Raw genomic sequence first — 26,423 nt, forward strand, 5'->3', positions numbered from 1 at the left:
ACAGTACGTACAGTACATACACAGTACATACAGTACACACAGTACACACACAGTACATACACAGTACACATACAGTACACATTCAGTACACGTACAGTACATACAGTACACACACACAGTACATACAGTACACACAGCACGCCCATAGCGGTCAAGCAGCTCCACCCCAGCCGTGCGTTGGTGGACAACATACAGTACATACAGTACATACAGTACACACACAGTACACACAGTACATACAGTACACACATACAGTACACACAGCACGCCGATAGCGGTCAAGCAGCTCCACCCCAGCCGTGCGTTGGTGGACAACATACAGTACATACAGTACATACAGTACACACACAGTACACACAGTACATACAGTACATACAGTACACACAGCACGCCGATAGCGGTCAAGCAGCTCCACCCTAGCCGTGCGTTGGTGGACAACATACAGTACACATACAGTACATACAGTACACACACACAGTACACACAGTACACACACAGCACATATAGTACACACATTGCACATACACAGTACATACAGTACACACAGCACGCCGATAGCGGTCAAGCAGCTCCACCCCAGCCGTGCGTTGGTGGACAACATACAGTACACATACAGTACATACAGTACACACAGTACACACAGCACGCCGATAGCGGTCAAGCAGCTCCACCCTAGCCGTGCGTTGGTGGACAACATACAGTACATACAGTACATACAGTACACACACAGTACACCCATAGCGGTCAAGCAGCTCCACCCTAGCCGTGCGTTGGTGGACAACACACAGTACACATACAGTACACATACAGTACATACAGTACACACACAGCACGCCGATAGCGGTCAAGCAGCTCCACCCTAGCCGTGCGTTGGTGGACAACATACAGTACATACAGTACACATACAGTACATACAGTACACACACAGTACGTACAGTACATACACAGTACATACAGTACACACAGTACACACACCGTACACATACAGTACACATTCAGTACACGTACAGTACATACAGTACACACACAGTACATACAGTACACACAGCACGCCCATAGCGGTCAAGCAGCTCCACCCCAGCCGTGCGTTGGTGGACAACATACAGTACATACAGTACACACACAGTACATACAGTACACACAGTACATACAGTACACATACAGTACATACAGTACACACACAGTACATACAGTACACACAGTACATACAGTACACACAGTACACACAGTGCGCATACAGTACATACAGTACACACACAGTACACACATTACATACAGTACATACAATACACACAGTACATGCAGTACATACAGTACACACAGTACATACAATACACACACAGTACATACAGTACACATACAGTACATACAGTACACACACAGTACACGCACAGTGCATACAGTGCACACAGCACACCCAGACAGTACACACAGTACACACACAGTATACACACAGTACACACACAGTACACACAGTACACACACAGTACACACACAGTATACACACAGTACACACACAGTACACACAGTACACACACAGTACACACACAGTACACACACACAGTACACACACACAGTACACACACAGTACACACACAGTACACACACAGTACACACACAGTACACACACACAGTACACACACACAGTACACACAGTACACACACAGTACACATACAGTACACACACACAGTACACACACAGTACACACACACAGTACACACACACAGTACACACAGTACACAAACAGTACACACACAGTACACACACACAGTACACACACAGTACACAGTACACACACACACAGTACACACACAGTACACACACAGTACACACACAGTACACAGTACACACACACACAGTACACACACAGTACACACACAGTACACACACACAGTACACAGTACACACAGTACACACACACAGTACACACACACAGTACACACACACAGTACACACACACAGTACACAGTACACACACAGTACACACACACAGTACACAGTACACACACAGTACATACAGTACACACATACAGTACACACACAGTACACACACAGTACATACAGTACACACGAACACAGTGCACACAGTACATACAGTGCATACAGTACATACACAGTACATACAGTACATACAGTGCACACGAACACAGTACATACAGTGCATACAGTGCACACAGTGCACACACAGTACACACAGTACACACACAGTACACACAGTACACACACAGTACACACAGTACACATACAGTACACACAGAGTACACACACACAGTACACACACATACACACAGGGTTCAAGGATGTGTGTACTGTGTTTGTGTGTACTGTGTGTGTACTGTGTGTGTACTGTGTGTGTGTACTGTGTGTTTACTGTGTGTGTGTGTACTGTGTGTGTACTCTGTGTGTGTACCGTGTGTGTACTGTGTGTGTGTACTGTGTGTGTACTTTGTATGTACTGTGTGTGTACTGTGTGTATCCTGTATGTGTGTGTACTGTGTGTACTGTGTGTGTGTACTGTGTGTGTACTGTGTGTGTGTACTGTGTGTGTGTGTCCTGTGTGTGTGTGTCCTGTGTGTGTGTGTACTGTGTGTGTGTACTGTGTGTGTACTGTGTGTACTGTGTGTGTACTGTGTGTGTACTGTGTGTGTGTACTGTGTGTACTGTGTGTACTGTGTGTGTACTGTGTGTACTGTGTGTGTACTGTGTGTGTGTACTGTGTGTGTACTGTGTGTGTGTACTGTGTGTGTACTGTGTGTACTGTGTGTGTACTGTGTGTACTGTGTGTGTGTACTGTGTGTGTGTGTACTGTGTGTGTACTGTGTGTGTGTACTGTGTGTGTACTGTGTGTGTACTGTGTGTACTGTGTGTGTACTGTGTGTACTGTGTGTGTACTGTGTGTGTGTACTGTGTGTGTACTGTGTGTACTGTGTGTGTACTGTGTGTACTGTGTGTGTACTGTGTGTGTACACTGTGTGTGTGTGTACTGTGTGTGTACTGTGTGTGTACTGTGTGTGTGTACTGTGTGTACTGTGTGTGTACTGTGTGTACTGTGTGTGTGTACTGTGTGTGTACTGTGTGTACTGTGTGTGTGTACTGTGTGTGTACTGTGTGTGTACTGTGTGTGACTGTACTGTGTGTGTACTGTGTGTGTACTGTGTGTGTGTACTGTGTGTGTACTGTGTGTATACTGTGTGTATACTGTGTGTACTGTGTGTGTACTGTGTGTGTACTGTGTGTACTGTGTGTGTGTGTACTGTATGTGTACTGTGTGTGTGTGTACTGTGTGTGTACTGTGTGTGTACTGTGTGTACTGTATGTGTACTGTGTGTGTACTGTGTGTATACTGTGTGTATACTGTGTGTACTGTGTGTGTACTGTGTGTGTACTGTGTGTGTGTACTGTGTGTGTACTGTGTGTGTGTACTGTGTGTGTACTGTGTGTGTGTACTGTGTGTGTGTACTGTATGTGTACTGTGTGTGCACTGTGTGTGTACTGTATGTGTACTGTGTGTGTACTGTGTGTGTGTACTGTGTGTGTACTGTGTGTGTGTACTGTGTGTGTACTGTGTGTGTGTACTGTGTGTGTACTGTGTGTGTGTACTGTGTGTGTGTGTGTACTGTGTGTGTACTGTGTGTGTACTGTGTACTGTGTGTGTACTGTATGTGTACTGTATGTGTACTGTATGTGTACATCACCTCCCACTCCGCTCCACCCCGCCGCCAGAGTTGAATCTGGAAGAGTTCCTGCGAGAGGCGGGTCTCCTGAAACGTCTGGTCCACGAGAACGTGGTGCGTCTGTACGGGGTGTGCATCACGGGCGGATGTCCGCTCATCGTCACTGAACTGATGGCAAGCAACCTCAAACAGCATCTGAAGGGTGAGGAGTGGTACACTCACCACTAGTACACTCACCACTAGTACACTCACCACTAGTACACTCACCACTACACTCACCACTACTCACCACTACTCACCACTAGTACACTCACCACTACGCTCACCACTAGTACACTCACCACTAGTACACTCACCACTAGTACACTCACCACTAGTACACTCACCACTAGTACACTCACCACTAATACACTCACCACTAGTACACTCACCACTACTCACCACTAGTACACTCACCACTAGTACACTCACCACTACACTCACCACTAGTACACTCACCACTAGTACACTCACCACTACACTCACCACTAGTACACTCACCACCACTACTCACCACTAATACACTCACCACTACTCACCACTAGTACACTCACCACTAGTACACTCACCACTACACTCACCACTAGTACACTCACCACTACACTCACCACTAGTACACTCACCACTACTCACCACTAGTACACTCACCACTAGTACACTCACCACTAGTACACTCACCACTAGTACACTCACCACTACACTCACCACTAGTACACTCACCACTAGTACACTCACCACTAGTACACTCACCACTAATACACTCACCACTAGTACACTCACCACTACTCACCACTAGTACACTCACCACTAGTACACTCACCACTACACTCACCACTAGTACACTCACCACTAGTACACTCACCACTAGTACACTCACCACTACTCACCACTAGTACACTCACCACTAGTACACTCACCACTAATCACCACTAGTACACTCACCACTAGTACACTCACCACTAGTACACTCACCACTAGTACACTCACCACTAGTACACTCACCACTACACTCACCACTAGTACACTCACCACTAGTACACTCACCACTAATACACTCACCACTAGTACACTCACCACTACTCACCACTAGTACACTCACCACTAGTACACTCACCACTACTCACCACTAGTACACTCACCACTAGTACACTCACCACTAGTACACTCACCACTAGTACACTCACCACTACACTCACCACTAGTACACTCACCACTAGTACACTCACCACTAATACACTCACCACTAGTACACTCACCACTACACTCACCACTAGTACACTCACCACTAGTACACTCACCACTAGTACACTCACCACTAATACACTCACCACTAGTACACTCACCACTACTCACCACTAGTACACTCACCACTAGTACACTCACCACCACTACACTCACCACTAGTACACTCACCACTAGTACACTCACCACTACTCACCACTAGTACACTCACCACTACTCACCACTAGTACACTCACCACTAGTACACTCACCACTAGTACACTCACCACTTCACTCACCACTAGTACACTCACCACTAGTACACTCACCACTACTCACCACTAGTACACTCACCACTACTCACCACTACTCACCACTAGTACACTCACCACTAGTACACTCACCACTACACTCACCACTACTCACCACTACTCACCACCACTACACTCACCACTAGTACACTCACCACTAGTACACTCACCACTAGTACACTCACCACTAGTACACTCACCACTACTCACCACTAGTACACTCACCACTACTCACCACTAGTACACTCACCACTTCACTCACCACTAGTACACTCACCACTAGTACACTCACCACTAGTACACTCACCACTACACTCACCACTAGTACACTCACCACTACACTCACCACTAGTACACTCACCACTACTCACCACTAGTACACTCACCACTAGTACACTCACCACTACTCACCACTAGTACACTCACCACTACTCACCACTAGTACACTCACCACTACACTCACCACTAGTACACTCACCACTAGTACACTCACCACTACTCACCACTACTCACCACTACACTCACCACCACTACTACTCACCACTACTCACCACTAGTACACTCACCACTAGTACACTCACCACTAGTACACTCACCACTAGTACACTCACCACTAGAACACTCACCACTACACTCACCACTAGTACACTCACCACTACTCACCACTAGTACACTCACCACTACACTCACCACTACTCACCACTAGTACACTCACCACTACACTCACCACTTCACTCACCACTAGTACACTCACCACTACACTCACCACTAGTACACTCACCACTAGTACACTCACCACTAGTACACTCACCACTACTCACCACTAGTACACTCACCACTAGTACACTCACCACTAGTACACTCACCACTAGTACACTCACCACTACACTCACCACTACTCACCACTACTCACCACCACTACACTCACCACTAGTACACTCACCACTAGTACACTCACCACTACTCACCACTAGTACACTCACCACTACTCACCACTAGTACACTCACCACTAGTACACTCACCACTACTCACCACTAGTACACTCACCACTAGTACACTCACCACTAGTACACTCACCACTAGTACACTCACCACTTCACTCACCACTAGTACACTCACCACTAGTACACTCACCACTACTCACCACTAGTACACTCACCACTACACTCACCACTACACTCACCACTAGTACACTCACCACTACACTCACCACTACACTCACCACTAGTACACTCACCACTAGTACACTCACCACTAGTACACTCACCACTAGTACACTCACCACTAGTACACTCACCACTACTCACCACTAGTACACTCACCACTACTCACCACTAGTACACTCACCACTACTCACCACTAGTACACTCACCACTACTCACCACTACACTCACCACTAGTACACTCACCACTACTCACCACTAGTACACTCACCACTACGCTCACCACTAGTACACTCACCACTAGTACACTCACCACTTCACTCACCACTTCGCTCACCACTACACTCACCACCACCACCACCACTACTCATTAGTACTCACCACTAGTACACTCACCACTAGTACACTCACCACTACTCACCACTACTCACCACTACTCACCACTAGTACACTCACCACTAGTACACTCACCACTAGTACACTCACCACTACTCACCACTAGTACACTCACCACTAGTACACTCACCACTAGTACACTCACCACTACTCACCACTAGTACACTCACCACTAGTACACTCACCACTAGTACACTCACCACTAGTACACTCACCACTACACTCACCACTAGTACACTCACCACTAGTACACTCACCACTAGTACACTCACCACTACACTCACCACTAGTACACTCACCACCACTACTCACCACTAGTACACTCACCACTAGTACACTCACCACTAGTACACTCACCACTACACTCACCACTACTCACCACTAGTACACTCACCACTAGTACACTCACCACTAATCACCACTAGTACACTCACCACTAGTACACTCACCACTACTCACCACTAGTACACTCACCACTAGTACACTCACCACTAGTACACTCACCACTACTCACCACTAGTACACTCACCACTAGTACACTCACCACTACTCACCACTAGTACACTCACCACCACTACTCACCACTACTCACCACTAGTACACTCACCACTAGTACACTCACCACTAGAACACTCACCACTAGTACACTCACCACTAGTACACTCACCACTAGTACACTCACCACTAGTACACTCACCACCACCACCCTCACCCTCACTACACTCACCACACTCACCACCACTCACCACCACACTCACCACCACCACACTCACCACTCACCACCACACTCACCACCACTACACTCACCACCACACTCACCACCACTCACCACCACTCACCACCACACTCACCACTCACCACCACTCACCACCACACTCACCACCACTCACCACCACCCTCACCACACTCACCACCACTCACCACCACTACACTCACCACACTCACCACCACTCACCACCACCCTCACCACTACACTCACCACCACCCACCCACAGTGTGTGAGCTCTCCCTAGCCGACATGGTGCTGGGCTGCCGCCAGGTAGGGGCAGGCCTCGGCTTCCTGGACTCACCACCACTACACTCACCACCACTACACTCACCACCACCACTCACCACTACTCACCACACTCACCACTACTCACCACCACACTCACCACCACCCCCACCCACAGTGTGTGAGCTCTCCCTAGCCGACATGGTGCTGGGCTGCCGCCAGGTAGGGGCAGGCCTCGGCTTCCTGGCCTCACCACTACACTCACCACTACACTCACCACCACTCACCACTACTCACCACCACACTCACCACCACACTCACCACTACACTCACCACCACTCACCACCACACTCACCACCACACTCACCACTACACTCACCACCACTACACTCACCACTACACTCACCACCACACTCACCACCACTCACCACCACTCTCACCCACAGTGTGTGAGCTCTCCCTAGCCGACATGGTGCTGGGCTGCCGCCAGGTTGGGGCAGGCCTCGGCTTCCTGGCCTCGCGTGCCGTGGTGCACCGCGACGTGGCCGCCCGCAACGTCCTCGTGGCCACGGGAGACGGCGGCGTCTGGAAAGTCGCCGACCTCGGCATCGCGCGGGACGTGGCGGTGAGGCCGACACGTCGCCGCTGTAGGCCGCAGGAGGAGGAGTAAGGGCCGCAGGATGAGGACTAGGCCGCAGGTGGAGGACTAAGGCCGCAGGTGGAGGACTAAGGCCGTAGGAGGAGGCCTAAGGCCGCAGGTGGAGGACTAGGCCGCAGGTGGAGGACTAGGCCGCAGGATGAGGCCTAGTCCGAAAGAGGAGGCCTAGGTCGCAGGATGAGGCCTAGGCCGCAGGCGGAGGACTGAGGCCGCAGGAGGAGGCCTGGGCCGTAGGTGGACTAGGCCGTAGGAGGAGGCCTAGGCCGCAGGAGGAGGCCTAGGCCGTAGGAGGAGGACTAGGCCGCAGGTGGAGGCCTAGGCCGCAGGATGAGGCCTAGGCGGTAGGAGGAGGACTAAGGCCGCAGGATGAGACCTAAGGCCGCAGGTGGAGGCCTAAGGCCGTAGGAGGAGGACTAGGCTGTAGGAGGAGGCCTAGGCCGCAGGATGAGGCTTAGGCCGCAGGAGGAGGACTAGGGCCGCAGGTGGAGGACTAAGGCCGCAGGAGGAGGACTAAGGCCGTAGGAGGATGACTAGGCCGTAGGAGGAGGACTAGGCCGCAGGAGGAGGACTAGGCCGAAGGTGGAGGATTACGCCGAAGGATGAGGCATAGGCCGCAGGTGGACTAGACCGCAGGAGGCCTAGGCCGTAGGAGGAGGACTAGGCCGCAGGAGAAGGCCTAGGCCGTAGGATGAGGCCTAGGCCGCAGGAGGAGGACTAAGCCGCAGGAGGAGGACTAGGCCGCAGGATGAGGACTAGGCCGCAGGTGGAGGCCTAAGGCCGCAGGAGGAGGACTAGGCCGCAGGAGGAGGACTAAGGCCGCAGGAGGAGGACTAAGGCCGCAGGAGGAGGACTAGGCCGCAGGATGAGGCCTAGTCCGAAGGAGGCGGCCTAGGCCGCAGGATGAGGCCTAGGCCGCAGGAGGAGGCCCAGGCCGTAGGATGAGGCCCAGGCCGCAGGTGGAGGCCTAGGCCGCAGGATGAGGCCTAGTCTGCTAGTGGAGGACTAGGCCACAGAAGTGAGTGAGAGTGGTGGTGATGGTGATGATGAGGATGGTGATGATGATGGTGATGATGATGGTGGTGGTGATGGTGATGATGATGGTGATGATGTTGATGGTGATGATGATGGTGGTGATGATGATGATGATGGTGGTGATGATGATGGTGATGATCGTGTTGATGATGATGTTGATGGTGATGGTGTTGATGGTGATGGTGTTGATGGTGATGTTGATGATGGTGTCGATGATGGTGTTGATGATGTTGATGTTGACGATGGTGGTGATGATGGTGTTGATGATGATGTTGATGATGATGTTGACGATGGTGATGTTGTTGATGTTGATGATGATGATGGTGATGATGGTGATGGTGTTGATGATGATGGTGTTGATGGTGATGGTGTTGATGGTGATGGTGATGGTGTTGATGGTGATGGTGTTGATGTTGATGGTGATGTTGATGATGGTGTTGATGATAGTGTTGATGTTGATGATGGTGATGTTGATGATGATGGTGATGGTGTTGATGGTGATGGTGTTGATGGTGATGGTGTTGATGGTGATGTTGATGATGGTGTCGATGATGGTGTTGATGATGTTGATGATGATGTTGATGGTGATGATGATGGTGTTGATGATGATGATGTTGACGATGGTGGTGATGATGGTGTTGATGATGATGATGTTGATGATGATGTTGACGATGGTGATGTTGTTGATGTTGATGATGGTGATGATGGTGATGGTGTTGATGATGATGGTGTTGATGGTGATGGTGTTGATGGTGATGGTGTTGATGGTGATGGTGTTGATGGTGATGTTGATGGTGATGTTGATGATGGTGTTGATGATAGTGTTGATGTTGATGTTGGTGATGGTGATGTTGATGTTGATGATGATGGTGATGGTGTTGATGGTGATGGTGTTGATGGTGATGGTGTTGATGGTGATGATGATGTTGATGATGCTGATGGTGATTCAGGACGATGTGTACATGGCACGGTCGGGCGTGATGGTGATGATGGTGATGATGATGTTGGTGATGATGGTGATGATGATGTTGATGTTGTTGATGGTGATGATGGTGATGTTGATGATGGTGATGATGATGTTGATGATGGTGATGATGTTGATGATGGTGATGTTGTTGATGATGTTGATGGTGATGATGTTGATGTTGATGATAGTCATGTTGATGATGATGATGTTGATGATGTTGATGATGATGATGTTGTTGATTCAGGACGATGTGTACATGGCACGGCTGGGCGTGATGGTGATGATGGTGATGTTGGTGATGATGTTGTTGATGTTGATGATGATGATGTTGTTGATGATGATGATGGTGATGATGATGATGTTGATGTTGTTGTTGATGATGATTATGATGATGGTGATGATGATGGTGATGATGATGTTGTTGTTGTTGATGATGTTGATGATGATGATGATAGTCATGATGTTGATGATGGTGATGGTGATGATGATGTTGATGATGTTGATGATGATGTTGTTGATGATGTTGATGATGATGGTGATGATGTTGTTGTTGATGATGATGGTGATGATGTTGTTGATGATGATGATGGTGATGATGGTGATGATGATGGTGATGGTGTTGATGTTGATGATGTTGATGATGATGTTGATGATGATGTTGTTGATGATGATGGTGATGATGATGATGTTGATGTTGTTGTTGATGATGATTATGATGATGATGATGGTGATGATGATGGTGATGATGATGTTGTTGTTGTTGTTGATGATGTTGATGATGTTGATGATGATGATGATAGTCATGATGTTGATGATGGTGATGATGATGTTGATGATGTTGATGATGATGTTGTTGATGGTGATGATGGTGATGATGGTGTTGATGATGATGTTGATGATGATGTTGATGTTGATGATGTTGATGATGATGGTGATGATGTTGTTGATGATGATGATGGTGATGATGGTGATGATGATGGTGATGGTGTTGATGTTGATGATGTTGATGATGATGTTGATGATGATGTTGTTGATGGTGATGTTGATGATGATGGTGTTGATGATGATGATGATGTTGACGATGGTGGTGATGATGGTGATGGTGTTGATGTTGATGATGTTGATGATGATGTTGATGATGATGTTGTTGATGGTGATGTTGATGATGATGTTGATGATGATGATGTTGACGATGGTGGTGATGATGGTGATGGTGTTGATGTTGATGATGTTGATGATGATGTTGATGATGATGTTGATGATGTTGATGATGATGGTGATGATGATTCAGGACGATGTGTACATGGCAAGGCCGGGTGTGATGGTGCCCATCAAGTGGACCGCCCCTGAGGCTCTGGAGCGGTGCATCTTCTCATCTGCATCGGACGTCTGGAGCTTCGGGATCCTGATGGTGGAGGTGATGACCGGTGGTGAAGACCCTTACCCTGGTAACCACTCACCACCAACACTCACCACCAACACTCACCACCAACACTCACCAACACTCACCACCACTCACCACTCACGCTATGATATGTGGAGCTTCGGGATCCTGATGGTGGAGGTGATGACTGGTGGTGAAGACCCTTACCCTGGTAACTACTCACCACCAACACTCACCACCACTCACCAACACTCACCACCACTCACCAACACTCACCAACACTCACCAACACTCACCACCACTCACCACCACTCACCACCACCACTTACCACCACTCACCACCACTCACCACCACTACTCACCACCACTCATGAACTACTCTCCACTACTCACCACTCCTCACCTACTCACTCACCACCTACTCACCACCACCTACTCACCACTCACCACTACTCACCATCACCTACTCACCACTCACCACCTACTCACCACTCACCACCTACTCACCATCACCTACTCACCACCACTACTCACCACTCACCACCTACTCACCACTCACCACCTACTCACCATCACCTACTCACTCACCACTCACCACTCACTCACCACCACTCACCACCTACTCACCACTCACTCACCACCTACTCACCACTCACTCACTCACCACCTACTCACCACTCACCACCTACTGACCATCACCTACTCACCACTACTCACAACCACTACTCACCACTCACCACTACTCACCACCACCTACTCACCACCACTCACCACTCACTCACCACCACTCACTCACCACCACTCACCACTCACTCACCACCACTCACTCACCACCTACTCACCACCCGTCACCACCCACTCACCACTCACTCACCACTCACTCACCACTCACCACCTACTCACCATCACCTACTCACCACCACTACTCACCACTCACCACTCACCACTACTACTCACCACTCACCACTCACCACCCACTCACCACCTACTCACCACTCACCACCTACTCACCACTCACCACCCACTCACTCACCACCCACTCACCACCTACTCACCACTCACCACCTACTCACCACCACCCCTCACCACCAGGCATGAGTAACAGTGAGGTACGAGCCTCCCTGGCACGTGGCTACCGGATGCCTTGCCCCTCACCACTCACTCACCACTCACTCACCACTCACTCACCACTCACTCACCACTCACTCACCACTCACTCACTCACTCACTACTCACTCACTCACCACCCCTCACCACCTACTCACCACTCACTCACTCACTACTACTCACCACTCCTCACCACTCACTCACCACCTACTCACCACCCGTCACCACCCACTCACCACTCACTCACCACTCACTCACTCACCACTCACTCACTCACCACCTACTCACTCACCACCTACTCACCACCACTCACCACTACTCACCACTCACCACTCACCACCCACTCACCACTCACTCACTCACTCACCCACTCACTCATTCACTCACTCACTAACCACTCACCACTCACTTACCCACTCACTCACCACTCACTCACCACCTACTCACCACTCACCACTCACTCACCACCTACTCACCACTCACTCACCACTCACCACCCACTCACCACCTACTCACCACCACCCCTCACCACCAGGCATGAGTAACAGTGAGGTACGAGCCTCCCTGGCACGTGGCTACCGCATGCCTTGCTCCTCACCACTCACTCACCACTCACTCACCACTCACTCACTCACCACTCACTCACCACTCACCACCTACTCACTCACCACCTACTCACCACTCACTCACTCACTCACCCACTCACTCATTCACTCACTGACTAACCACTCACTCACCACTCACCACTCACTCACCACTCACTCACCACCTACTCACCATCACCCACTCACTCACCACTCACTCACCACCACTCACCACCTACTCACCACCACCCCTCACCACCAGGCATGAGTAACAGTGAGGTACGAGCCTCCCTGGCACGTGGCTACCGCATGCCTTGCCCCTCACCACTCACTCACCACTCACTCACCACTCACTCACCACCACTCACTCACTCACCACTCACCACTCACCCACTCACTCACTCACCACTCACTCACTCACTCACCCACTCACTCATTCACTCACTCACTCACCACTCACTCACCACTCACCACTCACTCACCACTCACTCACCACCTACTCACCACCACCCCTCACCACCAGGCATGAGTAACAGTGAGGTACGAGCCTCCCTGGCACGTGGCTACCGCATGCCTTGCCACTCACCACTCACTCACCACTCACTCACCACTCACTCACTCACCACTCACTCACCACTCACCACCTACTCACCACTACTCACAACCACTACTCACCACCCCTCACCACTCACTCACCACTCACTCACTCACTCACCTACTCACTCACCTACTCACTCACCTACTCACTCAGTCACCTACTAACTCACCCACCCACTCACCCACTCACTCACCCACTCACTCACTCACCACTCACTCACTACTCACTCACCACTACTCACTCACCACCTACTCACCACTCACCACTCACCACCTACTACTCACCAGGCATGAGTAACAGTGAGGTACGAGCCTCCCTGGCACGTGGCTACCGGATGCCTTGCCCCGACCACCTGGACCACCCGGGGCTCTGGGCTGTGGCCTCCGCTTGCTGGGCCGACGATCCCGCTGACCGGCCGGACTTTGATCAGCTGCAGCAGCTCCTCTACATGCTCATCGACGACTGGGCCGACGAGTTCGACTGAGATCGTCATCATCGTCATCATCATCGCCATCATCATCACCGTCATCATCACTATCATCATCACTATCATCATCACCACCATCATCATCGTCATCATCATCATCACTATCATCATGATCATCATCATCATCATCACCACCATCATCACCATCGTCATCATCACCTCGTCACTGTCATCATCACCATCATCATCATCGTCATCATCATCATTATCATCATCATCACCTCATCACTGTCATCATCACTATTATCACTATCATCACCATCGTCATCATCATCGTCATCACTATCATCATCACTATCATCACTATCATCATCACCACCTCGTCACTGTCATCATCACCATCATCACTATCATCACCATCGTCATCATCATCATCAACACTATCATCATCACTATCATCACCATCGGCATCATCATCATCATCACTATCATCACCTCGTCACTGTCATCATCATCACTATCATCAACAACATCATCATCATCATCACCTCGTCACTGTCATCATCATCACCAAAACCACCACCATTATCATCATCATCATCATCACTGTCATCACCACTATCACCATCAGCACCACCATCACCACCATCAGCGTTGTTGATTCTGCACGGGGGATCTTTGTCTGTGTATGAAGTCTTCGTCGATTAAAAATTGCCAATTCGTCCATTCCTGCCTATCGAGTCCCATCGATGACCAGTGGAGAGAATCAGAACTGCACCATAGACTCAGCACTGTACCATAGACTCAGCACTGCACCATAGACTCAGCACTGCACCATAGACTCAGCACTGCACCATAGACTCAGCACTGCACCATAGACTCAGCACTGCACCATAGACTCAGCACTGCACCATAGACTCAGCACTGTACCATAGACTCAACACTGCCAATAGACTCAACACTGCACCATAGACTCAGCACTGCACCATAGACTCAACACTGCACCATAGACTCAACACTGCACCATAGACTCAACACTGCACCATAGACTCAACACTGCCCATAGACTCAACACTGCACCATCGACTCAACACTGTCACCCATAGACTCAACACTGCACCACAGACTCAGCACTGCACCATAGACTCAACACTGCACCATAGACTCAACACTGCACCATAGACTCAACACTGCACCATAGACTCAACACTGCACCATAGACTCAACACTGCACCATAGACTCAACACTGCACCATAGACTCAACACTACACCATAGACTCAGCACTGCACCATAGACTCAACACTGCACCATAGACTCAGCACTGCACCATAGACTCAACACTGCACCATAGACTCAGAACTGCACCATAGACTCAGCACTGCACCATAGACTCAACACTGCACCATAGACTCAGCACTGCACCATAGACTCAACACTGCACCATAGACTCAGCACTGCACCATAGACTCAGCACTACACCATAGACTCAGAACTGCACCATAGACTCAGCACTGCACCATAGACTCAACACTGCACCATAGACTCAGCACTGCACCATAGACTCAACACTGCACCATAGACTCAGAACTGCACCATAGACTCAGCACTGCACCATAGACTCAACACTGCACCATAGACTCAGCACTGCACCATAGACTCAGCACTGCACCATAGACTCAGCACTGCACCATAGACTCAACACTGTCCATAGACTCAGCACTGCCCATAGACTCAACACTGCACCATAGACTCAACACTACCCATAGACTCAACACTGCACCATAGACTCAACACTGCACCATAGACTCAACACTACCCATAGACTCAACACTGCACCATAGACTCAGCACTGCACCATAGACTCAGCACTACACCATAGACTCAGCACTGCACCATAGACTCAACACTGCACCATAGACTCAACACTACACCATAGACTCAGCACTACACCATAGACTCAACACTGCACCATAGACTCAGCACTGTACCATAGACTCAACACTGCACCATAGACTCAACACTACACCATAGACTCAGCACTGCACCATAGACTCAACACTGTACCATAGACTCAGCACTACACCATAGACTCAACACTGCCCATAGACTCAGCACTGCACCATAGACTCAACACTACCCATAGACTCAACACTGCACCATAGACTCAACACTGCACCATAGACTCAACACTGCACCATAGACTCAACACTACCCATAGACTCAACACTGCACCATAGACTCAGCACTGCACCATAGACTCAGCACTACACCATAGACTCAGCACTGCACCATAGACTCAACACTGCACCATAGACTCAACACTACACCATAGACTCAGCACTACACCATAGACTCAACACTGCACCATAGACTCAGCACTACACCATAGACTCAGCACTGCACCATAGACTCAACACTACACCATAGACTCAGCACTACACCATAGACTCAACACCGCACCATAGACTCAACACTGCACCATAGACTCAGCACTGCACCATAGACTCAGCACTGCACCATAGACTCAGCACTGTACCATAGACTCAGCACTGTACCATAGACTCATCACTGCACCATAGACTCAGCACTGCACCATAGACTAAGCACTGCACCATAGACTCAACACTGCACCATAGACTCAACACTGCACCATAGACTCAACACTGCACCATAGATTCAACACCGCAACATAGACTCAGCACTGCACCACAGACTCAGCACTGCCCATAGACTCAACACTGCACCATAGACTCAGCACTGCACCATAGACTCAGCACTGCACCATAGACTCAACACTGCACCATAGACTCAGCACTGCACCATAGACTCAACACTGCACCATAGACTCAGCACTGCACCATAGACTCAGCACTGCACCATAGACTCAACACTGCACCATAGACTCAGCACTGCACCATAGACTCAACACTGCACCATAGACTCAACACTGCACCATAGACTCAGCACTGCACCATAGACTCAGCACTGCCCATAGACTCAACACTCCCCATAGACTCAACACTGCCCATAGACTCAACACTACACCATAGACTCAACACTGCACCATAGACTCAGCACTGCACCATAGACTCAGCACTGCCCATAGACTCAAACTGCCCATAGACTCAACACTGCCCATAGACTCAACACTCCCCATAGACTCAACACTGCACCATAGACTCAGCACTGCCCATAGACTCAACACTGCACCATAGACTCAGCACTGCCCATAGACTCAACACTGTACCATAGACTCAACACTGCACCATAGACTCAGCACTACCCATAGACTCAGCACTGCACCATAGACTCAACACTGCACCATAGACTCAGCACTGCACTATAGACTCAACACTGCACCATAGACTCAACACTGCACCATAGACTCAATACTGCCCATAGACTCAGCACTGCACCATAGACTCAACACTGCACCATAGACTCAACACTGCACCACAGACTCAGCACTACACCATAGACTCAACACTGCCCATAGACTCAACACTGCACCATAGACTCAACACTGCACCATAGACTCAACACTGTACCATAGACTCAGCACTGCCCATAGACTCAGAACTGCACCATAGACTCAGCACTGCACCATAGACTCAGCACTGCACCATAGACTCAACACTGCCCATAGACTCAGCACTGCACCATAGACTCAACACTACCCATAGACTCAGCACTGCACCATAGACTCAACACTGCACCATAGACTCAACACTGCACCATAGACTCAACACTACCCATAGACTCAACACTGCACCATAGACTCAGCACTGCACCATAGACTCAGCACTACACCATAGACTCAGCACTGCACCATAGACTCAACACTGCACCATAGACTCAACACTACACCATAGACTCAGCACTACACCATAGACTCAACACTGCACCATAGACTCAGCACTACACCATAGACTCAGCACTGCACCATAGACTCAACACTACACCATAGACTCAGCACTACACCATAGACTCAACACCGCACCATAGACTCAACACTGCACCATAGACTCAGCACTGCACCATAGACTCAGCACTGTACCATAGACTCAGCACTGTACCATAGACTCATCACTGCACCATAGACTCAGCACTGCACCATAGACTCAGCACTGCACCATAGACTCAACACTGCACCATAGACTCAACACTGCACCATAGACTCAACACTGCACCATAGATTCAACACTGCAACATAGACTCAGCACTGCACCACAGACTCAGCACTGCCCATAGACTCAACACTGCACCATAGACTCAGCACTGCACCATAGACTCAGCACTGCACCATAGACTCAACACTGCACCATAGACTCAGCACTGCACCATAGACTCAACACTGCACCATAGACTCAGCACTGCACCATAGACTCAGCACTGCACCATAGACTCAACACTGCACCATAGACTCAGCACTGCACCATAGACTCAACACTGCACCATAGACTCAACACTGCACCATAGACTCAGCACTGCACCATAGACTCAGCACTGCCCATAGACTCAACACTCCCCATAGACTCAACACTGCCCATAGACTCAACACTACACCATAGACTCAACACTGCACCATAGACTCAGCACTGCACCATAGACTCAGCACTGCCCATAGACTCAAACTGCCCATAGACTCAACACTGCCCATAGACTCAACGCTCCCCATAGACTCAACACTGCACCATAGACTCAGCACTGCCCATAGACTCAACACTGCACCATAGACTCAGCACTGCCCATAGACTCAACACTGTACCATAGACTCAACACTGCACCATAGACTCAGCACTACCGATAGACTCAGCACTGCACCATAGACTCAACACTGCACCATGGACTCAGCACTGCACTATAGACTCAACACTGCACCATAGACTCAACACTGCACCATAGACTCAATACTGCCCATAGACTCAGCACTGCACCATAGACTCAACACTGCACCATAGACTCAACACTGCACCACAGACTCAGCACTACACCATAGACTCAACACTGCCCATAGACTCAACACTGCACCATAGACTCAACACTGCACCATAGATTCAACACTGTACCATAGACTCAGCACTGCCCATAGACTCAGAACTGCACAATAGACTCAGCACTGCACCATAGACTCAGCACTGCACCATAGACTCAGAACTGTACCATAGACTCAGCACTGCACCATAGACTCAGCACTGCACCATAGACTCAGCACTGCACCATAGACTCAGCACTGCACCATAGCCTCAGCACTGCACCATAGACTCAGCACTGCACCATAGACTCAACACTACCCATAGACTCAGCACTGCACCATAGACTCAACACTGCACCATAGACTTAGCACTGCACCATAGACTCAGCACTGCACCACAGACTCAACACTGCACCATAGACTCAACAGTACCCATAGACTCAGCACTGCACCATAGACTCAGCACTGCACCATAGACTCAACAATGCACCATAGACTCAGCACTGCACCATAGACTCAACACTGCCCATAGACTCAACACTGCCCATAGACTCAGCACTGCACCATAGACTCAACACTGCCAATAGACTCAACACTGCACCATAGACTCAGCACTGCACCATAGACTCAACACTGCACCATAGACTCAACACTGAACCACAGACTCAGCACTACACCATAGACTCAACACTGCCCATAGACTCAACACTGCACCATAGACTCAACACTGCCCATAGACTCACCACTTCACCATAGACTCAACACTGCACCATAGACTCAGCACTGTACCATAGACTCAGCACTGTACCATAGACTCAGCACTGCACCATAGACTCAACACTGCACCATAGACTCAGCACTGCACCATAGACTCAGCACTGCACCATAGACTCAACACTGCCCATAGACTCAACACTGCCCATAGACTCAGCACTGCACCATAGACTCAACACTGCACCATAGAATCAACACTGCACCACAGACTCAGCACTACACCATAGACTCAACACTGCCCATAGACTCAACACTGCACCATAGACTCAACACTGCACCATAGACTCAACACTGCCCATAGACTCAGCACTGCACCATAGACTCAGCACTACACCATAGACTCAACACTGCACCATAGACTCAGCACTGCACCATAGACTCAGCACTGCACCATAGACTCAGCACTGCACCATAGACTCAGCACTGCACCATAGACTCAGCACTGCCCATAGACTCAGCACTACACCATAGACTCAGCACTACACCATAGACTCAGCACTGCACCATAGACTCAGAACTGTTCCATAGACTCAACACTACACCATAGACTCAGCACTGCACCATAGAATAAGCACTGCACCATAGACTCAGCACTACACCATAGACTCAACACTGCACCATAGACTCAGCACTGCACCATAGACTCAGCACTGCACCATAGACTCAACACTGAGACCCATAGACTCGGCACTCCATCATAGACTCAACCCTGCACCATAGACTCAGCACTGCACCATAGACTCAGCACTGCACCATAGACTCAGCACTGCACCATAGACTCAGCACTGCACCATAGACTCAGCACTGCACCATAGACTCAGCACTGCACCATAGACTCAACACTACCCATAGACTCAGCACTGCACCATAGACTCAACACTGCACCATAGACTCAGCACTGCACCATAGACTCAGCACTGCACCACAGACTCAACACTGCACCATAGACTCAACAGTACCCATAGACTCAGCACTGCACCATAGACTCAGCACTGCACCATAGACTCAGCACTGCACCATAGACTCAGCACTGCACCATAGACTCAGCACTGCACCATAGACTCAGCACTGCACCATAGACTCAGCACTGCACCATAGACTCAACACTACCCATAGACTCAGCACTGCACCATAGACTCAACACTGCACCATAGACTCAGCACTGCACCATAGACTCAGCACTGCACCACAGACTCAACACTGCACCATAGACTCAACAGTACCCATAGACTCAGCACTGCACCATAGACTCAGCACTGCACCATAGACTCAACAATGCACCATAGACTCAGCACTGCACCATAGACTCAACACTGCCAATAGACTCAACACTGCACCATAGACTCAGCACTGCACCATAGACTCAACACTGCACCATAGACTCAACACTGCACCACAGACTCAGCACTACACCATAGACTCAACACTGCCCATAGACTCAACACTGCACCATAGACTCAACACTGCCCATAGACTCACCACTTCACCATAGACTCAGCACTGCACCATAGACTCAACACTGCCAATAGACTCAACACTGCACCATAGACTCAGCACTGCACCATAGACTCAGCACTGCACCATAGACTCAGAACTGTACCATAGACTCAGCACTGCACCATAGACTCAGCACTGCACCATAGACTCAGCACTGCACCATAGACTCAACACTACCCATAGACTCAGCACTGCACCATAGACTCAACACTGCACCATAGACTTAGCACTGCACCATAGACTCAGCACTGCACCACAGACTCAACACTGCACCATAGACTCAACAGTACCCATAGACTCAGCACTGCACCATAGACTCAGCACTGCACCATAGACTCAACAATGCACCATAGACTCAGCACTGCACCATAGACTCAACACTGCCCATAGACTCAACACTGCCCATAGACTCAGCACTGCACCATAGACTCAACACTGCCAATAGACTCAACACTGCACCATAGACTCAGCACTGCACCATAGACTCAACACTGCACCATAGACTCAACACTGAACCACAGACTCAGCACTACACCATAGACTCAACACTGCCCATAGACTCAACACTGCACCATAGACTCAACACTGCCCATAGACTCACCACTTCACCATAGACTCAACACTGCACCATAGACTCAGCACTACACCATAGACTCAACACTGCACCATAGACTCAGCACTGCACCATAGACTCAGCACTACACCATAGACTCAGCACTGTACCATAGACTCAGAACTGCACAATAGACTCAGCACTGTACCATAGACTCAGCACTGCCCATAGACTGAGAACTGCACCATAGACTCAGCACTGCACCATAGACTCAGCACTGCACCATAGACTCAGAACTGTACCATAGACTCAACACTACACCATAGACTCAGCACTGCACCATAGAATAAGCACTGCACCATAGACTCAGCACTACACCATAGACTCAACACTGCACCATAGACTCAGCACTGCACCATAGACTCAGCACTGCAGCATAGACTCAACACTGAGACCCATAGACTCGGCACTCCATCATAGACTCAACCCTGCACCATAGACTCAGCACTGCACCATAGACTCAGCACTGCACCATAGACTCAGCACTGCACCATAGACTCAGCACTGCACCATAGACTCAGCACTGCACCATAGACTCAGCACTGCACCATAGACTCAACACTACCCATAGACTCAGCACTGCACCATAGACTCAACACTGCACCATAGACTCAGCACTGCACCATAGACTCAACACTGCACCATAGACTCAACAGTACCCATAGACTCAGCACTGCACCATAGACTCAGCACTGCACCATAGACTCAACAATGCACCATAGACTCAGCACTGCACCATAGACTCAACACTGCCCATAGACTCAACACTGCCCATAGACTCAGCACTGCACCATAGACTCAACACTGCCAATAGACTCAACACTGCACCATAGACTCAGACCTGCACCATAGACTCAACACTGCACCATAGACTCAACACTGCACCACAGACTCAGCACTACACCATAGACTCAACACTGCCCATAGACTCAACACTGCACCATAGACTCAACACTGCCCATAGACTCACCACTTCACCATAGACTCAACACTGCACCATAGACTCAGCACTGTACCATAGACTCAGCACTGTACCATAGACTCAGCACTGCACCATAGACTCAACACTGCACCATAGACTCAGCACTGCACCATAGACTCAGCACTGCACCATAGACTCAACACTGCACCATAGACTCAGCACTGCACCATAGACTCAGCACTGCACCATCGACTCAGCACTGCACCATAGACTCAACACTGCACCATAGACTCAACACTGCACCATAGACTCAGCAGTGCACCATAGACTCAACACTGCACCATAGACTCAGCACTGCACCATAGACTCAGCACTGTACCATAGACTCAGCACTGCACAATAGACTCAGCACTGCACCATAGACTCAACACTGCACCATAGACTCAACACTGCACCATAGACTCAGCACTGCACCATAGACTCAGCACTGCACCATAGACTCAACACTGCACCATAGACTCAGCACTGCACCATAGACTCAGCACTGCACCGTAGACTCATCACTGCACCATAGACTCAACACTGCACCATAGACTCAACACTGCACCATAGACTCAACACTGCACCATAGATTCAACACTGCAACATAGACTCAGCACTGCACCACAGACTCAGCACTGCCCATAGACTCAACACTGCACCATAGACTCAGCACTGCACCATAGACTCACCACTGCACCATAGACTCAACACTGCACCATAGACTCAGCACTGCACCATAGACTCAACACTGCACCATAGACTCAGCACTGCACTATAGACTCAACACTGCACCATAGACTCAGCACTGCACCATAGACTCAGCACTGCACCATAGACTCAACACTGCACCATAGACTCAGCACTGCACCATAGACTCAACACTGCACCATAGACTCAACACTGCACCATAGACTCGACACTGTACCATAGACTCAACACTACACCATAGACTCAGCACTGCACCCTAGACTCATCACTGCACCATAGACTCAGCACTGCCCCATAGACTCAGCACTGCCCCATAGACTCAGCACTGCACCATAGACTCAGCACTGCACCATAGACTCAACACTGCACCATAGACTCAACACTGCACCATAGACTCAGCACTGCACCATAGACTCAGCACTGCCCATAGACTCAACACTGTCCATAGACTCAACACTCCCCATAGACTCAACACTGCCCATAGACTCAACACTGCACCATAGACTCTGCACTGCCCATAGACTCATCACTCCCCATAGACTCAACACTGCCCATAGACTCAACACTACACCATAGACTCAACACTGCACCATAGACTCAACACTCCCCATAGACTCAACACTGCCCATAGACTCAACACTGCACCATAGACTCTGCACTGCCCATAGACTCAACACTCCCCATAGACTCAACACTGCCCATAGACTCAACACTACACCATAGACTCAACACTGCACCATAGACTCAGCACTGCACCATAGACTCAGCACTGCCCATAGACTCAAACTGCCCATAGACCCAACACTGCCCATAGACTCAACACTCCCCATAGACTCAACACTGCACCATAGACTCAGCACTGCCCATAGACTCAACACTCCCCATAGGCTCAACACTGCCCATAGACTCAGCACTGTACCATAGACTCAGCACTGCCCATAGACTCAACACTGCACCATAGACTCAACACTGCACCATAGACTCAACACTGCACCATAGACTCAACACTGCCCCATAGACTCAACACTGCACCATAGACTCATCACTGCACCATAGACTCAACACTGCCCATAGACTCAACACTGCACCATAGACTCAACACTGCCCATAGACTCAACAATGTACCATAGACTCAGCACTGCACCATAGACTCAACACTGTACCATAGACTCAACACTGTACCATAGACTCAGCACTGCACCATAGAATCAGCACTGCACCATAGACTCAACACTGCACCATAGACTCAGCACTGCACCATAGACTTAACACTGCACCATAGACTCAGCACTGTACCATAGACTCAGCACTGCACCATAGACTCAGCACTGCACCATAGACTCAGCACTGCACCATAGACTCAGCACTGCACCATAGACTCAACACTGCACCATAGACTCAACACTGCACCATAGACTCAACACTGCACCATAGACTCAACACTGCACCATAGACTCAGCACTGCACCATAGACTCAACACTGCCCATAGACTCAGCACTGCACCATAGACTCAGCACTGCACCATAGACTCAGCACTGCACCATAGACTCAGCACTGTACCATAGACTCAGCACTGCACCATAGACTCAGCACTGCACCATAGACTCAACACTGCACCATAGACTCAGTACTGCACCATAGACTCAGCACTGCACCATAGACTCAACACTGCACCATAGACTCAGCACTGCACCATATACTCAACACTGCACCATAGACTCAACACTGCACCATAGACTCAACACTGCACCATAGACTCAGCACTTGCCCCTACAGCCCTGTTAGTGGCTACCTGGGGTAGCTTTGTCTTTAATGATGGTGGTGATGATGGTGATGATGGCGATGATGGTTTTGATGGTGGTTATGGTGATGGTGGTGATGATGGTGATGATCGTGGTGATGGTGATGATGGTGGTGATGGTGGTGATGATGGTGATGATGGTAATAATGGAGGTGATGATGATGGTGTGATGGTGGTGGTGATGGTGGTGATGATGGTGATGATGGTGGTGATGCTGATAATGGTGATGATGATGGTGGTTATGTTGGTGATGGTGGTGACGGTGGTGGTGATGGTGGTGATGCTTGTGACGGTGATGATGATGATGGTGATTATGATGGTGATGATGGTGATGATGGTGGTGATGGTGGTGTTGGTGATGATGGTGATGATGGTGGTGATGGTGGTGATGCTGATAATGGTGGTGGTGATGGTGGTCATGGTGGTGATGGTGGTGACGGTGGTGGTGATGGTGGTGATGCTGGTGACGGTGATGATGGTGATTATGATGGTGATGATGGTGATGGTGGTGGTGACAGTGGTGGTGATGGT

The 26,423-nt window shown here is 49.6% G+C and overlaps 1 protein-coding gene across 1 annotated transcript; it reads left to right on the top strand.

Annotated features, from left to right (window-relative positions):
- The first annotated feature begins 781 nt into the window (after positions 1-781).
- Positions 782-13,493, top strand: LOC142907393 (uncharacterized). The gene is made up of 5 exons (XM_076056874.1): positions 782-865; positions 3,725-3,877; positions 8,247-8,425; positions 11,749-11,905; positions 12,934-13,493. The coding sequence occupies exons 2-5, from the start codon at positions 3,847-3,849 to the stop codon at positions 13,491-13,493; spliced, it is 927 nt and encodes a 308-aa protein (XP_075912989.1). The 5' UTR covers positions 782-865; positions 3,725-3,846.
- Positions 13,494-26,423: the final 12,930 nt, after the last annotated feature.

This window comes from Petromyzon marinus, chromosome 78 (assembly GCF_048934315.1).
Source record: "Petromyzon marinus isolate PM22_M1 ecotype Great Lakes invasive population chromosome 78, UKy_Petmar_22M1.pri1.0, whole genome shotgun sequence".
NCBI lineage: Eukaryota > Metazoa > Chordata > Hyperoartia > Petromyzontiformes > Petromyzontidae > Petromyzon > Petromyzon marinus.

What these genes read in the sequence shown, in the direction of transcription:
- LOC142907393 (XM_076056874.1), top strand. Translation starts at nt 3,847, where the DNA reads ATGGCAAGCAACCTCAAACAGCATCTGAAGG. An exon ending in CCTCAAACAGCATCTGAAGG is followed by an intron (nt 3,878 to 8,246) that starts GTGAGGAGTGGT and finishes TCTCACCCACAG; the next exon opens with TGTGTGAGCTCTCCCTAGCC. An exon ending in GCATCGCGCGGGACGTGGCG is followed by an intron (nt 8,426 to 11,748) that starts GTGAGGCCGACA and finishes ATGATGATTCAG; the next exon opens with GACGATGTGTACATGGCAAG.